Source organism: Eucyclogobius newberryi, unplaced genomic scaffold, assembly GCF_026437365.1.
Source record: "Eucyclogobius newberryi isolate DKJ021-1_F unplaced genomic scaffold, fEucNew1.0.hap1 SCAF_21, whole genome shotgun sequence".
NCBI lineage: Eukaryota > Metazoa > Chordata > Actinopteri > Gobiiformes > Gobiidae > Eucyclogobius > Eucyclogobius newberryi.
Window position 1 is genome coordinate 28,623,299 of NW_027315846.1, and position 15,581 is coordinate 28,638,879.

The following is a 15,581-nucleotide window of genomic DNA, read 5'->3' on the forward strand; positions in this document are numbered from 1 at the left end:
CGACTCTCACAGACGGACAGACGGACACAAGGAGACTGGAGCTGGACCCACTCTTCAGGCAGATGAGGGACCGACTGAGGCGAACTGGACCCACTCTTCAGGCAGATGAGGGACCGTCTGAGTCGAGCTGGACCCACTCTTCAGGCAGATGAGGGACCGTCTGAGTCGAGCTGGACCCACTCTTCAGGCAGAAGAGGGACCGACTGAGGCGAACTGGAGCCACTCTTCAGGCAGATGAGGGACCGTCCACACAGGGCAGGTCGACTGAGATGAACAAAAGACACAAAAAGGAATGTTTTTGATTTAAATTTATGAATTAGTTCCGTTCATGAAAATGTATTTTAATCTAATAATATATAACTCAAGCTCCTCAGGAGCAATGCATTTTATAAAGTAGATAAAGGTACAAAGTTGAGTTAACAATTTGACCTAAATAATTTAAATGCAAGGCATAAAATGACATGCCATGTATAATTGCTTGCGTGCGCACCAATCCACCAATGACTTACCAAAGAATAGTAAGAGTTAAGAATATACACACAAAATGAAATGCACAGCGGCACCAGAGCGTAACCACACGCTGTTCCCACAGATCTATAACAATGAATGAAGTGCACCTGCTACTACTCACCACGAGGCACGCAAGGCAGAGACCGTTTCTCAGGGAGGAGCATCTGGGTCCACAGGTCATCGATGTGCCTGTCCCACTCCCGCTGTCGAAGTGGTAGAAGAAGAAGGAAAGGCAATGAGCGGATTCCAAGTGAAATTAAATATGAAATATTATTGATAAAATAAGTAGTCTTTATCAGAGGATAGTGCTCAAGCTGCCATACTTCCCCCAGAGTTGCTCCTAGGGCAGCGGAGCTGAAACTGTAGCTTTATATTTCTGTTCCTAACTGGCCTGACCATAAGTCATTTCAAAGAGGAACGTTTTAAGCCTGGACTTAAATGAAGAGACTGTGTCGCCCTCTTTAACATGGACAGGAGCTGATTCCATAACACAGGAGCTCTACCTCCTACTGTGCTTTTAGAGACTCTTGGGACCACCAGAAGGCTCTACCTCCCACTGTGCTTTTAGAGACTCTTGGGACCACCAGAAGGCTCTACCTCCTACTGTGCTTTTAGAGACTCTTGGGACCACCAGAAGGCTCTACCTCCTACTGTGCTTTTAGAGACTCTTGGGACCACCAGAAGGCTCTACCTCCTACTGTGCTTTTAGAGACTCTTGAGACCACCAGAGGGCTCTACCTCCTACAGTGCTTTTAGAGACTCTTGGGACCACCAGAAGGCTCTACCTCCTACTGTGCTTTTAGAGACTCTTGGGACCACCAGAAGGCTCTACCTCCTACAGTGCTTTTAGAGACTCTTGGGACCACCAGAAGCCTCTACCTCCTACTGTGCTTTTAGAGACTCTTGGGACCACCAGAAGGCCAGCATTTTGAGAGCGAAGAGCTCTGTTTGGATTGTAGGGTTCTTACTCATTTCCTCCTCACACATTTGTACAAAGATGTAATGTATATTCTTTGGGACGAGCCATTACATTGTGGACACACGTGTAGCATTTTAGGATTTAAAAGGGGCTCCATCTGAAGCTTGTTCAGCAAAACATTAATACCTCCTCAGTCTCATTCTCTGAAAGGGAGAACACGATTCATCGACTGACAATTATAATTCTATAAAGATCAATACAAAGGCTCAATAAAAAGATTTTGTGTGGTTTAATAAACAAAGATATAAAAGCAATTAATGACACATTTGGTTACACAGGCTGGGCCTGGGCTCGACTTAGTTAGAAGAAACGCTGGTATTAAGAATTGACTTTTGACTAATTCTAGTAGAATAACCCAAGGGAACCTGACTTTAATGCCACTCTGCCAGTTTCAGCCACTCTCAGGTCTCACGTGTCCAAGGAAGGCTCAGATGTGGATCAAGGCCTCTTCAGAGCTCTTTGGGTCCTCAGAGCTCTTTGGGTCCTTGGAGCTGTCCGTGGTGATGATCCTTGTGCAGGTTTAGCGTTCGAAGAGTTCAAAGAATCCAAGGTCCGTTGACTTTGTGCATTCTTTGATGATGATGTAGCTTCAGCCATTGCTGAAAGTAGAGTTTGGAGACAAAGGGAGAGGGGCCCCCGGGGTCCATGACCCCGTGTGTCATGGCAGATGTTCAGATCAAGAGCCGAAGGGAAGAGAGAAGCACGGTCTCGTCTGGTCTTTTATCTGACCTCGGAGGTGTGGCCTAGAGTGGGAGTGGGCTTTTAACTCTTAGTCAAACTTATTCTCAGTTTGGACAAATTTAACTTAAACCAGCAAAAACGACATGTAACTATAACAAAATATTGCAACATTGTCAATGACCTCACATCATGAGCAGGTAATGAGGAAGTACATTAAGTATGACATGAACACATTTCAAACACAGTTCTTATGGCAACTAAACTAAAACATGATTTACCTATTCCATCACACAGTCAGCATTAAGTATGTCTAAATGTGAAATATAGTCATTAAGGACTTAATCCTGAGAAACTTTCCATCCTGTTCTCTGTCAGAGATGTTGATCTGAGGGGTAAATGGCTCTGGTGAAGGCAGTGTGCTGGTCCAACATTATGCTTTGCTTTCTGCAAGTGTCTTGAACTGTGAAAAGGTCCTGTCTTTCAAAGGTCCTTTTGGGACATATGGGTCCCCTACAGGATAATATGGTTGTATAGCATCTTTGAGGTGGGAGGGGCCATGTCATGTATGGCTTTGTAAGTCAGGAGGAGGAGTTTAAATGTGATTCTAAACTCGACAGGAGCCAGTGAAGAGACTCCAGCACCGGCATTTTGAACCAGTTGAAAGCTTTTTATGGAGCTTTTAGGACACGCTGTGAGCAGGAGTTACAGTCTAATCCAGACGTTACAAATGCATGGATAAGTCAGCATCGATTTTAGGCAAGATTTGTCTGATTTTATCTATACGGCGCAGATGGAAATAGTCTGTTTTACAGGCTTGATTTATATGAGCTTTAAAAGAGAACTCAAATAAGACTCTGAGGTTTCTTACAGAAGAACTGGAGCTACACTGACATTGTCCAGTGTGTGTCATCTGCAGAGCAGTGGAAGTTAATGCCATGCTTTGTGATCATGTGACCTAACGGCAGCATATAAAGAGGAAACAGAACTGGACCGAGTACTGACCCCTGTGGCACACTGTAAGTTACTTTAGAACAAGGTGAGGAGCTCTGGTTTACTTTAACACACTGGTACCGATGCGATGAATAGGATTTAAACCAGCTGAGGGCGGGGCCTCTGACACCTATTGGAACATAACCACTTTCTAGTGAAATATTTATTATATTAAGAATAGAGTTGAGTTGACTCTTTCCCACTTTAACCCTGATATCACATTGTTCCCTAATCAAAAACATACCTGGAGTTGGATTTAGCTTCATCCAATCTTTTTAGTAAGTCTCTGAGCCTTAATAATGTTGTTCTTTTTTATCCAGCTTTGTGGTAAAAGAGCAGTTTGAAGAGCAGAAACCATCTTCACACACTCGTTCTGGGCATTTATGCCTCAAATGACCTTTGGACCACATGTTTACTGTTTATCTCCTCTGTGCAATTCACTCTGATGCCAGCAGATGGAGCTCTGAGACAATGATACTGTTTCCTTCTGTTTTTCATCATCATCATCATCATCATCATCATCATCATCATTATCATCATCATCATCATACGCGTTATTTTGGACACTTACATGGCCAATAAAATACGAATAAAAGAGCACACAGGCAGTAAACAAAGACAAAATACTTAAGGTACATTATATTCTGTAGAGTCCAGTGATACTGGAAAAGTACTGAACTCTGTATTTGTATTTGGATTAGTCAGGATGAAGATAATACTGTTTGTAGAGTCTGTGAGTCTGTTCAGCGCTGCACATGAGTCAGCACAGCGCTACACATGAGTCAGCACAGCGCTGCACATGAGTCTGCGCATGCTGCTGCACATGAGTCTGCGCATGCCGCTGCGCATTCCGCTGCACATGAGTCTGCGCATGCCGCTGCGCATGCCGCTGCACATGAGTCTGCGCATGCCGCTGCACATGAGTCTGCGCAGCGCTGCAGGACATGAACTGCTCCATTGTGGGACCCTCAGCAGCATCCGCATGCCATCTTCACTCACCACATTTAGTCTGTGCCTGCCACTCTTTTTTTACTATCTCCATAAATGTGCAGTATACATACATATACATACAAACATACATATACATGCATACATACATATATATGCATACATACATACATATACATGCATACATACATATACATGCATACATACATATATATGCATACATACATACATATACATGCATACATACATATATATGCATACATACATACATATACATGCATACATACATATATATGCATACATACATACATATACATGCATACATACATATATATGCATACATACATACATATACATGCATACATACATATACATGCATACATACATACATACATACATACATATGTGACTGACCGTGGCTAAACCAGTTACATGTCTACCTGGAGACATTTTGAGTTATTCACAGATTCTGAAAGTGTGAATTCAAAGCTTTCCAATGATGTCTCACTCATGTAGATCTGATAATATCTGAGTAAGTTGTGGTCATTTGAATGTAAACAACTCTCAAACCCATTCACTGAGAAAACGGCCTCTAAAGTTTCTCACCGGAGTGAGCCCAGAGTCACAGGGGGCGGGGCTCATTTGCATCTCATTGAGATAAGCCCTCCCCCCTGTCACACTGAGAGCACCTCCCCCTACAGCTGTCACTCAAGACTCAAGAGGAGTACTTGGATCAAAGAATCAGAATCAGAATAGGGTTTATTGCCATTTGTCGATAAACCGAATTCACAGGTGATTCAGTGCAACACAAACACACATTGGGAAAGGACAGATAACTTAAAAAACACTCTTAATAGAGGAACTCTTATAAACAGATGCCAGGGCCAGGTATACAAACTGCAATGGGTCCATGGCTTTGAGTATATGAGATATGAGATAATAGACATCATAGGTACACCATCAGAGTCCAATTACGTCCGCAGCCTCTTTTGCACATTCGTCTTCTGTGCTGTGACTCTCGGCGCTGGGCATGTGATGTCTTTTGCCTCGTCAGCACAGAAAGGCCTGATTTTTTCATGCAGGTAGGTCTGCCTGTCAATGTTCAGTCCAGGTGGGACCAGGACATGGAGATTGTCAACCGGAGGCAGAACAGCTGAATTGCGTAGTAGCTGAAATTCCACTCGTTCTGCTCCACAGTGACTTTTCGCAAGCACCACACCTGGTCTCTTGGCATCAAAGCTGTAAGCAAATAACAGGACATTTAAGAAATGGCTAATTATTTCACATGAAACACTCATTAACTCATTTTTTTTGTTTCAATATAAATACCTGAAGTGCTGATAACTCTTGATCTTTGGAAGCCGTCTGAAGAAGGGACTCAGATCCTCCTGCCAGTCGAAGTTCTTGATGAACACTTTGCCATCCGCCGTTCCAACAAGCTGTGGGATATTGAGGTGACTCTCAGGAGACATGTTTTCCAGTACCTGATGACCAGGGCGACAATGTAAAAAAAAATTAGAACAGAAGAAAAATATCTGCACTGAAGTTTTGCCAGGCTAATGTTTACACATTACAGTAGTCAAATAACATAAACTAACCTCAGCGGTGTCAACCCTGGTCTTCATGTATGCTCGCTTGATAAGTCCAAAGCCACAATCAGGGGAGAATTTTGTGTGGCCAGCAATGAGGAAGTGGATGTCCATTGTGTGGTGAAGCTTGTGTCCAACACGCCAGGCAGCACCACAACATGAAATTGTTTTTGTTTTGGCCACTGCAGTTGTCACAATGAAGATCCACATATTTTTCTCCAACCCCGAAGTTGTTGAAGAAATGATGCATGTAGCTTATGACTTCATTGCTTCCCTTACTTGACGACATGCCTTCGGCAATCAGGAAATTGACCTGCTTCTGCATCCCTTCACAGGAGACACCAAAAAGGCCACATTTTCGTGGAGTCAGGAAATACATTGGCCCCGGCTGCAGAGGGTTGGACGGAAAGTGTATCTGTAGTTGACAGAGAGAGAGAAAGAAGATTAGATTAATACATATGACATTTGATTAAGACGTATATGTCTCTATAATTGCTATTCTGCATTTGCACTATTAGTAGTACCTGCTGTGCAAAGTCGAAGCTGTAATGCATCCTGATGTCTTTGCTTGCTGGCGGTGAGGGTCCGAAAGACAGCACATTAGATTCTGTTGTCTGTCTGCAGGCAGCAATCAAAGTGTTGTAAAAAGTCCTCTCACTTTGCACAAGGGCAAGATGATGCACTTGCTTCTGGACAACTTCAGATTTTCTTTCATCTGGGACATTTGCACTTCGTATCAGCTGCTCGTTGTTGCTCTGACACTGCCAACAGAGATCTGTGCGTGGCCTGCAGCTTCTGATGTGTGGGAGAAGCTGTTTCCACAGTGATCTGAAGCTTGATTTACAAACTGCAGGCTCACCTAAAAAACAGATGTTGCTTATGTTAATTATACTCTAATCATTAAAACATGAAAATCACCAAAATAATGTTTTACACTTACCAAGCTCCTTAGCAGACTTCACGTAGAGACGCCAAACTGAGGCCTTAGTCACATGGGTTGGGAGCAACTTCACATGCCAGTCCTTATGGCCAGGATGTCGACCAGGTAGCATTATGGAATGGACTTCTGCAAAGTTTTTGATAAACTCTACAACAGTGTGAATCACTTCATGGCTGATGAACCTGCGTGAATGTGGCTGTGGCTGCGCACGCTTCTTCCTCAACCGTGGAGTTGCTCCATTTTCGTCATAGTGTTTAATTATGTCAGTCAGGGTGTCTTTGCCAATTCTGAAAAGGGGGAAAAAAAGGATTAGGGCTGACAGTAATATGGGAATAACACGCTTCACGTGGCTAGCTAGCTTGTGATATCATGGCTCACCAGGTTTAGACCAAAACAGGCACTCGCAACACAAACACGACCACAACAGCACACTAAAACAGGCGTATTTAATATTAATCATTACTTACGCCATGAGGAACAGGAAAGTACTTCTGCAGACTTCCGTGCCTCCTATGAAAAAGCTTGTCCGGGCAAACTTGCGCTTTGTCTGAGGCTTTTTCGTGGAGGTCGTCAGCTCAGAAGTGACGACAGAACGTCTGTTTGCTTCCATATGTCCGATAATCCTCATATCCTGCCACTCTCTTTCTGCTGCTAATGAGTCGCTCCGTAGCTTGTACATCAGTTCTGGAGTGAGTTTTCCGCTACACAATTCTCTTGAGAGCAGAGAATTTTCTTTTCTTCTTGAGTAACATTTGCAGTCAAAGTTACGGATCTTTTCCAACTCTTCGTTCTCTCCTGCAAAAGTAACCGTGGCTATAGCGTCTGTTATTTCACGCTCCAGCTCTTCGGCGTGACCGGGCGCTCCTTCCTCTGTCCAAAACCCATCTTCCTCCTCATCTAAGGTCAGCCGTAGACTAGGGATATTTTCCAGCTGGATGAAATCGCACTCTTCATCTGTGACCTCATCTTCAGATTCAGAACTTAGATAGTCATCTGGATAAGCGGACTTTTCGCAGAAATAATCCAAAAGCGTGGAGCTGTAACAGCCGCGGTTAAGCTCCGAAGCGATAGCAGAAGGATCCATTTTTCAACTGATTTTACACAGTGTGTGTTGCGTGTCCCTGTGTTACTGCTTATCAAGTAGCCATGCAGCTGGCGGCTCAGCCCATTGGCTGACTACAATAGCGCAGCTGTTCATATGGAAATGCGGTCACACCCACTCTGCACGTCCAGAGAGCACCCGAAAACACCACGTTTTAAACGACTTTATTTATGCTTTTAATGCTGCAAATACTGTTATCTGATACATCGAATGGCTGGTCCATATCTTCAACTTTCACATAATGCAAAAAAACGAAAATCACAAATTTGGGGGAAAAAAAAGTAAAATGCTGTTTTTCTCAGTTTCACCGAGGCCGACATGGTCCGACAATTGCCGTGGCGGGGCACATATACATACATACATATACATGCATACCAGTGGCGGGCCGTGGGTCTGGGGCTTGGGCCTTCAGTGAGGTCATACACAGTCCCACCCAACAGGCTTTGCAGCGTCGGCGTAGGACGACCTCTTCTTAAAATGTCTAACTTTTCTTGAAAATTCGTGTTGAGAAAGGCGTTATAATTATATCCTCGACCAAATCGATATATTTTCTTCCTTCCACCGTTGTGGGTTGAAAAAACAGCTTAGTAGTACACGAATTAATGTGTCTGTCAAATCCAGTTTCCTCATTCAGAGTTTGTGAGGTTTCGCATAGCCCCGCCCATAGGACTATGGACTATAGGATAGCAACACTTCTTGAGGGTGCACTGCGCCACCCTATGTGAGTGGGCGCAGCGCCAGCACCGTTTGTTGGTCTTTATCCACTCGGTCAGCTGGGCTTGGCTGAGCGTGGCGAGGCTGGGGCATCGGCTCAGATGATGGCTACGGTCGTTGCAGTAGGCACAGGAGGTCTGCGGCCTAGCTTTGCCAGGGGTACCGCACGTAGACTTGGGCGGACCTCCTCTCCTGCCCCATAGAATATGGTGGCGGGGGGCTTGCCGGATCCGCCCTTCGGCCGGCCTCCCGGGTGCCCCGGGTGAGCGTCCTAGTGGCGCCCAGGTACTTAGCCTCGGCCCAGGCCCATTCGCCCAACTCCTCAAGGGTGGGCCTTTGGTCCTGAAGTCCACGCCGACCTCGGTGGAACCCAGCCTGCTGGTCCGGGGTGAGCTTGCGCAGGAGGCGTTCGACATGAGAGTCGGCTTGGAGTTCATCCTGGCCGGTGTCACCCAAGGTCTTCAGGAGACTCACGAGGGACCGGACCGGACTTTGAGGGTGAAGCGCCCGAACCCTGCGAGGTCCCCCTGGCGCACGTCGGGCGCCCTCTTCACGTCGTCGATCTCGCACGCTGCCAGCTGATAGGGCTGACCCATGTCATTGTCCCGGGCGTCCATGGTGTCGCTGAAGGGTGTCCGCAAGTGAACGAAGGAGTCAGCCGTCATCCTCGCCCCCTCCACCTGCAGATGACCCAACAGGACCTGATACTTGAACGCCTCGCTATTTCCCGGGGGCAGTACATTACCCAGCGCGATCTTCAGGCAGGTCCAGTCTCCCGCATCCCAGCGGGTGAGGTCCGGGACGACCGGTTGACACCCCCTTTTTGGTTCCTCTGGACCGGCCCGATGGCACTGGCGTGGCTCGGAACGCAGGGTCGGCTCTGTCCGCGGCGACGGGGGCGCCGGCCTGGTATCGTGCTGAACAGCTGTCTCCCCAGCTCGGAATCGAGCGCCCTCAGCAGGTTCCGCATCTGGTCGACCACCGCGGCGGTGCCCACCCCTGGGTTCGGGCCTCGGACCGGTCCCCCTTGGTCTGGGTGGCTTGGCTCGGGCGGGGGCCCCGGGCGCCTCGGCCGTGGGTACTGGCAACCCGTCGCGGCCAGCGGTTGGGGGGTCGGCTCGGGGGTTTGCGGCTCGCTCCGCCTCTCTTCAGCGTCGGTGGCCCGGTACAGCGCTCTCAATCTCTTGGCGGCAGCTCGATCGGTGACTGGGCGGCTGGGGCCCGGTTCGTCGGGGGGTGACCCGGTTGGGTGCTGCCCGGGAGGGTCTTCGCTCCATCCTGCCCCTCGCGACGTCCACGGATCTGGCTCCTTGATGTCCGGGGTCAGGCTTGAGCCCCGTTCTAGCTTGATTCCACCTAACTCTGGAGGGGGGGTTCTCGCGTGATGACGCCGAGATGACTTTCGGGCTGCCCGGCTCGCCATCCTGCGGCAGAGCTCGTCGGGCTGTTCCGTGTGCCTGCGGGATTCCTCCTTGATCTTCTCCAACAATGTGGCCTCATCCTCGCTGTTGCAGGGGTTCCGATCCTTATCCTCCATCTTGACGAACAGAGAATTCCACATCCGGCTCGGAGGACCATTAAATGTAGGAAAGATAACTCAGGACGGTGCGGACCGTAAGGTGCTAGTTCTGGGTTTGTAGAAGTCACTGCCCGAGAGTGCCTGTCAGAGCACTACTTGAGGCCAGGAATGAGGATCGGAAAGACGATACGAGGTGCGTTGGTAGCTTTATTTAGGCTCAGAAGGAGACACAGAAGAAGAAGACAAGATGCAATACAGATTTCCCGGCTTATATACCTTGCCCCAGGATCAAAGGAACAAAGGCAGAACACCCTGGGCGCTGGTGCGCCTCTAGTGGTCGCTCCATAAACTACAAGAGCATAGGAACCCGGGGCCGCGGGGTCTTTTGTACAGTGTAATTCTCCCCGTCCTGCCCCAGAGGTCTCAGAGAAAGAGTAAAAGACCAAATGTGACCGGCCGCCCGTAAAGCCGCCACAAGTCGGCCTGGACGAAATGGAGGAAAAGACAAAATAAGGTTGTTTTTTTATTTGTGATTTTCGTTTTTTTGCAGAATCTGCAAGTTGAAGTTATGAAGGACCCCTCCCCCTCTGTGCTTCAGATAACACTATTGGTTGTCTTAAAAGTATACAATGAGCTGTTAAAAATTTGAAGTTTTCTGGTCTTTTAATAGCTCTCCGCTCGAGGCGTCACCTTATGCAATGTTGTTATTTTTCGACCAATCAGCTGGGAGCACATGGCTACTTATTCAGCCACTTATCCAGCAGCAGCTACGTGTTCCTCGGAGACATTTCATTCATTTCTCCAGATTTTCTCCAGAGCTTATGATTCTACCACTACTACATCTATCAAATGCCACAGACGAAAAGAAAGGGCCCCCGGGTCCTCATGGGTAAGAAGTCACAAGATACAATCCCTGCTATGTTGTGTTGTTTGTTCTTGCGCTAGCTCGCGGCTAACTCGGCTAGCTCGTTGTTGTTTTTATCGGCCACTCTGGCTTATTTTTCGGTGTTGTTCTGTATTTCTTGACCTGTGTGGGTCGTGCGGGGTGTGTTTTTATGGTTGTTTGGTGGTTTTTTTCGTGATTTTATTGTCACTTTTGCCGCTGAGTTTTCCACTGGAGCCGAATGGAGCCAAGCTAAGCTAAGATGTCTCTGTCCTCTGTGTCTCTGTCCTCTGTGTCTCTGTCCTCTGTGTCTCTGTCCTCGGTGTCTCTGTGTCTCTGTCCTCTGTGTTTTTGTCCTCGGTGTCACTGTCCTCAGTGTCTCTGTGTCTCTGTCCTCTGTGTTTCTGTCCTCGGTGTCACTGTCCTCAGTGTCTCTGTCCTCTGTGTCTCTGTCCTTGGTGTCTCTGTCCTCTGTGTCTCTGTCCTCTGTGTTTCTGTCCTCTGTGTTTCTGTCTTCAGTTTCTCTCTCCTCAGTGTCTCTGTCCTCTGTGTTTCTGTCCTCTGAATTTCTGTCCTCTGTGTTTCTGTCCTCAGTGTCTCTGTCCTCAGTGTCTCTGTCCTCAGTGTCTCTGTCCTCTGTGTCTCTGTCCTCTGTGTTTCTGTCCTCAGTGTCTCTGTCCTCTGTGTCTCTGTCCTCGGTGTCACTGTCCTCTGTGTCTCTGTCCTCAGTGTCTCTGTCCTCCGTGTCTCTGTCCTCGGTGTCACTGTCCTCTGTGTCTCTGTCCTCAGTGTTTCTGTCCTTAGTATCTCTGTCCTCTGTGTTTCTGTCCTCAGTGTCTCTGTCCTCAGTGTCTCTGTCCTCAGTGTTTCTGTCCTCAGTGTCTCTGTCCTCTGTGTTTCTGTCCTCAGTGTCTCTGTGTCTCTGTCCTCAGTGTCACTGTCCTCAGTGTCTCTGTCCTCTGTGTCTCTGTCCTTGGTGTCTCTGTCCTCTGTGTCTCTGTCCTCTGTGTCTCTGTCCTCTGTGTCTCTGTGTCTCTGTCCTCTGTGTTTCTGTCCTCGGTGTCACTGTCCTCAGTGTCTCTGTCCTCTGTGTCTCTGTCCTTGGTATCTCTGTCCTCTGTGTCTCTGTCCTCTGTGTCTCTGTCCTCTGTGTTTCTGTCTTCAGTTTCTCTCTCCTCAGTGTCTCTGTCCTCTGTGTCTCTGTCCTCGGTGTCACTGTCCTCTGTGTCTCTGTCCTCTGTGTTTCTGTCCTCTGAATTTCTGTCCTCTGTGTTTCTGTCCTCTGTGTCTCTGTCCTCTGTGTTTCTGTCCTCAGTGTCTCTGTCCTCTGTGTCTCTGTCCTCGGTGTCACTGTCCTCTGTGTCTCTGTCCTCTGTGTCTCTGTCCTAAGTGTCTCTGTCCTCCGTGTCTCTGTCCTCGGTGTCACTGTCCTCTGTGTCTCTGTCCTCAGTGTTTCTGTCCTTAGTATCTCTGTCCTCTGTGTCTCTGTCCTCAGTGTCTCCGTCCTCTGTGTCTCTGTCCTCAGTGTCTCTGTACTCTGTGTCTCTGTCCTCGGTGTCTCTGTCCTCGGTGTCTCTGTCCTCGGTGTCACTGTCCTCGGTGTCACTGTCCTCGGTGTCACTGTCCTCAGTGTCTCTGTCCTCTGTGTCTCTGTCCTCAGTGTCTCTGTCCTCTGTGTCTCTGTCCTCTTTGTCTCTGTGTCTCTGTCCTCTGTGTCTCTGTCCTCAGTGTCTCTGTCCTCAGTGTCACTGTCCTCAGTGTCTCTGTCCTCTGTGTCTCTGTCCTCTGTGTCTCTGTCCTCAGTGTCTCTGTCCTCTGTGTCTCTGTCCTCAGTGTCTCTGTCCTCAGTGTCTCTGTCCTCTGTTTCACTGTCCTCAGTGTCTCTGTCCTCAGTGTCTCTGTCCTCGGTGTCACTGTCCTCGGTGTCTCTGTCCTCGGTGTCTCTGTCCTCGGTGTCACTGTCCTCGGTGTCACTGTCCTCGGTGTCACTGTCCTCAGTGTCTCTGTCCTCTGTGTTTCTGTCCTCTGTGTCTCTGTCCTCATTGTCACTGTCCTCGGTGTCACTGTCCTCAGTGTCTCTGTCCTCTGTGTTTCTGTCCTCTGTGTCTCTGTCCTCTGTGTCTCTGTCCTCGGTGTCACTGTCCTCAGTGTCTCTGTCCTCAGTGTCTCTGTCCAGTTCTTTGTTGTGTCAGATGTAAACTTTCACATTCCTTGTCCAGGTCGCTTGTCTTTTGTCTCGTTTCCTGAGAAAGCGTCCACATTTAGCCACTTCTGTATTTTTCTTGGTTAAATGTTGATTCATGTCGACTCCTGGGCCTTTAGTTCTCTAGATTGTCGCAGTAGGTCAATCTTTTGCTTCTCTGACTCCAGCTGAATCACAATGGATGGTTTCATTCTACGATCCTTGCTTGGGACAGTATGTAACTGGAGATGTTGTGCATTTACACATTTATGTTTATACTGTTCAGAAATATCTAAATCTGTTGTTGAAGTGTCTGTAATTCCTCAGGAGGAGCTTCACCTTCATCGACTCCAGCTGCGGCTCTTGCAAAGCTGTGATGTTTTGTTTCTAATCCAGTAATGATGAGATCTTTGCTCCTTGTTTTGTGTTCTCACTGGTTTAGTTCACTTTGTGTTTGTTTCACACTTTACACTAAAGAATCTGGGACTGAAGAGCTCTGGATGTTCTAAAACCACTCTATATATTTAAACGTGACAGCGTCTTCAACATGTCAGAAAAGCAAATCCATCAACACGTTTGTGGACTGTCCTGCTGGCTCTCTGTCTGTCAATCAAATCTGTTGTTTGCAGAATAATAAACAGGCCACAATCTGCAGTAGCTCTAGACACTGGTGAAGGAAGAGAAGGTCCAAATATGAGAAGATGAGCTCTGGAGAGGTGCTGATGGGGCGGAGGAGGGCTGCACCAGCTGAGAGCAAACTGGAGAGTCAGAGCGTCCAAACGATAGGATCAACTCTCATCTGAAAATGTGTCTTAAGAACTGACGTACGAGGAGGAGGAGAGACAGAGGAGGAAACCACAACTATGGAGACTTTTGCTCTTTCTTCAACCTTTCTTCAGTTTGGAGAAGCTTTCGGAGCAACACCAAAGAAACTAAACCATGAACTGATGGAAAAATGTTCTAAAATATGAGTCTTCACGTGTTTTCAGCCACGAGTCAAAAGTCAAAAGTGAAAATAAATACTCTGGAGTGGTTTAGGCGGCAGCACATATGCAGCAAAGTGTTGTGAGTTTGAATCCCGGCTACGACAATTTGCTGCATGTCCTCCCTCCTCTCTCTTCCCCATTTCACCTGTCTAATAAAGCCTTCAGGTCCTGCCATATTTGTGTCCTCAGCAGTAACCTCCTGTCACTCACCTGTGTGAAGCCCCGCCCACCTGGACCACAGCCAATAGAGGAGCGGCTCTGAGTCACTCCAGGAAGAACACACAAACAGGTTTCTTCCTTCAGCCGCACACTTTTCTCTGGGACACTTTGGACTCTTTGGATCCGCTCAGGTTTGACTACTTTGATTAGATTCAACACTGGCTTTAGTCCTGGTTTAGTCCTGGTTTAGTCCTGGTTTAGACCTGGTTTAGTCCTGGTTTAGTCCTGGTTTAGACCTGGTTTAGTCCTGAATTAGACCTGGTTTGGTACAGATTTAGTTTAGGCCTTGGTTTATTTCCTGGTTTTAGCCCTTGTTATATCATTAGTTTAATTAAAACTTCAGATTGGTTTGACTGGTAATTATTAATAATGAGTGCTGAATGTATTTATTACTTTACATTTGTTAGTCATAGTTCTGTTTAGATTATTGACCTATTTGTAGATTTTGCCTCACTCATAATTGTCTAATATCACTTGTTGTTGTTTATCATTTCCCTGTAGAACTTGACTTGTGTCTGTAGGGGGCAGTGTAGGACTTTGCTGCTGTCACTTCCTCTAAACCCAAATAAATGTTCCTGTTTTGGTCCTTTTGGTTCCCACTGAATTTGTGACTGGTTTTAGTTCAGTTTGAATCTCATATGTTACAGTTTGATGTGAATGTGTTTTCTTGAGGCTCCATGAGATGAAACACTTGACTAAAGTGCAGACTGCACAGAACAGGCTAATGGCTCATGTAGTGTGTGTTTATTTCAATATAAGGACAAGTAAACAACCTGTTCATTTGTTTGTCCTTTAGTTTGATGTGACAGATCAGCACACATGTACAACCAGAACAACAGAAATGTACACACTTATTTTAGACTTATATGTTTGTTGTTTGTATTTGTAATGTGCCATTTCATATTGAATATTATGGATAAATAAATAAACCATGTGATGAGTGGGCGGGGTTAAACAGTGTGATGTCATTGTGTAGGACTCTGGACTGAGCATGGATCAGAGAGAGCACAGAGAGGACGCAGTACCTCCCACCACCAGCAGGGGAGAAGTGACAAGTGAACGCTCCATTGGACGAATCATTGACTTTAAAAACAAACATGATCCACAGTAAGTCAGACACAATCATTAGATCTGATTATTGATGTGTGTTTATAGGACTGTTTTAGGAGTAACTGGAGTTAAGTCAAAGTCAAATGCTTTTAATCTTTTCCATTTGATCTGTGTTTGTCTTTACCAGGATCCACCAGAAACATCCTCGGTCTGAACCTGGTCCCAGCTGTGAGTCCCTCAGGAGTCACATGTCTATGTTTGAACCAATGACCTTCAGGACAGAGCCGTG

The 15,581-nt window shown here is 46.9% G+C and overlaps 1 protein-coding gene across 4 annotated transcripts in view; it reads left to right on the forward strand.

Annotated features, from left to right (window-relative positions):
* The window catches only part of LOC140370223 (protein NLRC3-like), a 300,708-nt gene that overhangs the window by 19,665 nt on the left and 265,462 nt on the right, over positions 1-15,581 (forward strand). For 2 of the 4 annotated variants that reach the window (XM_072457279.1, XM_072457280.1), the window contains exons 1-3: positions 14,201-14,373; positions 15,219-15,349; positions 15,480-15,578. In XM_072457279.1, the coding sequence (XP_072313380.1) occupies positions 15,234-15,349; positions 15,480-15,578 (215 nt within the window). In that variant the 5' untranslated portion in view covers positions 14,201-14,373; positions 15,219-15,233. Of the gene's footprint in view, positions 1-14,200; positions 14,374-15,218; positions 15,350-15,479; positions 15,579-15,581 lie in introns of those variants that run through there. The other 2 variants (XM_072457277.1, XM_072457278.1) reach the window with 1 other exon arrangement.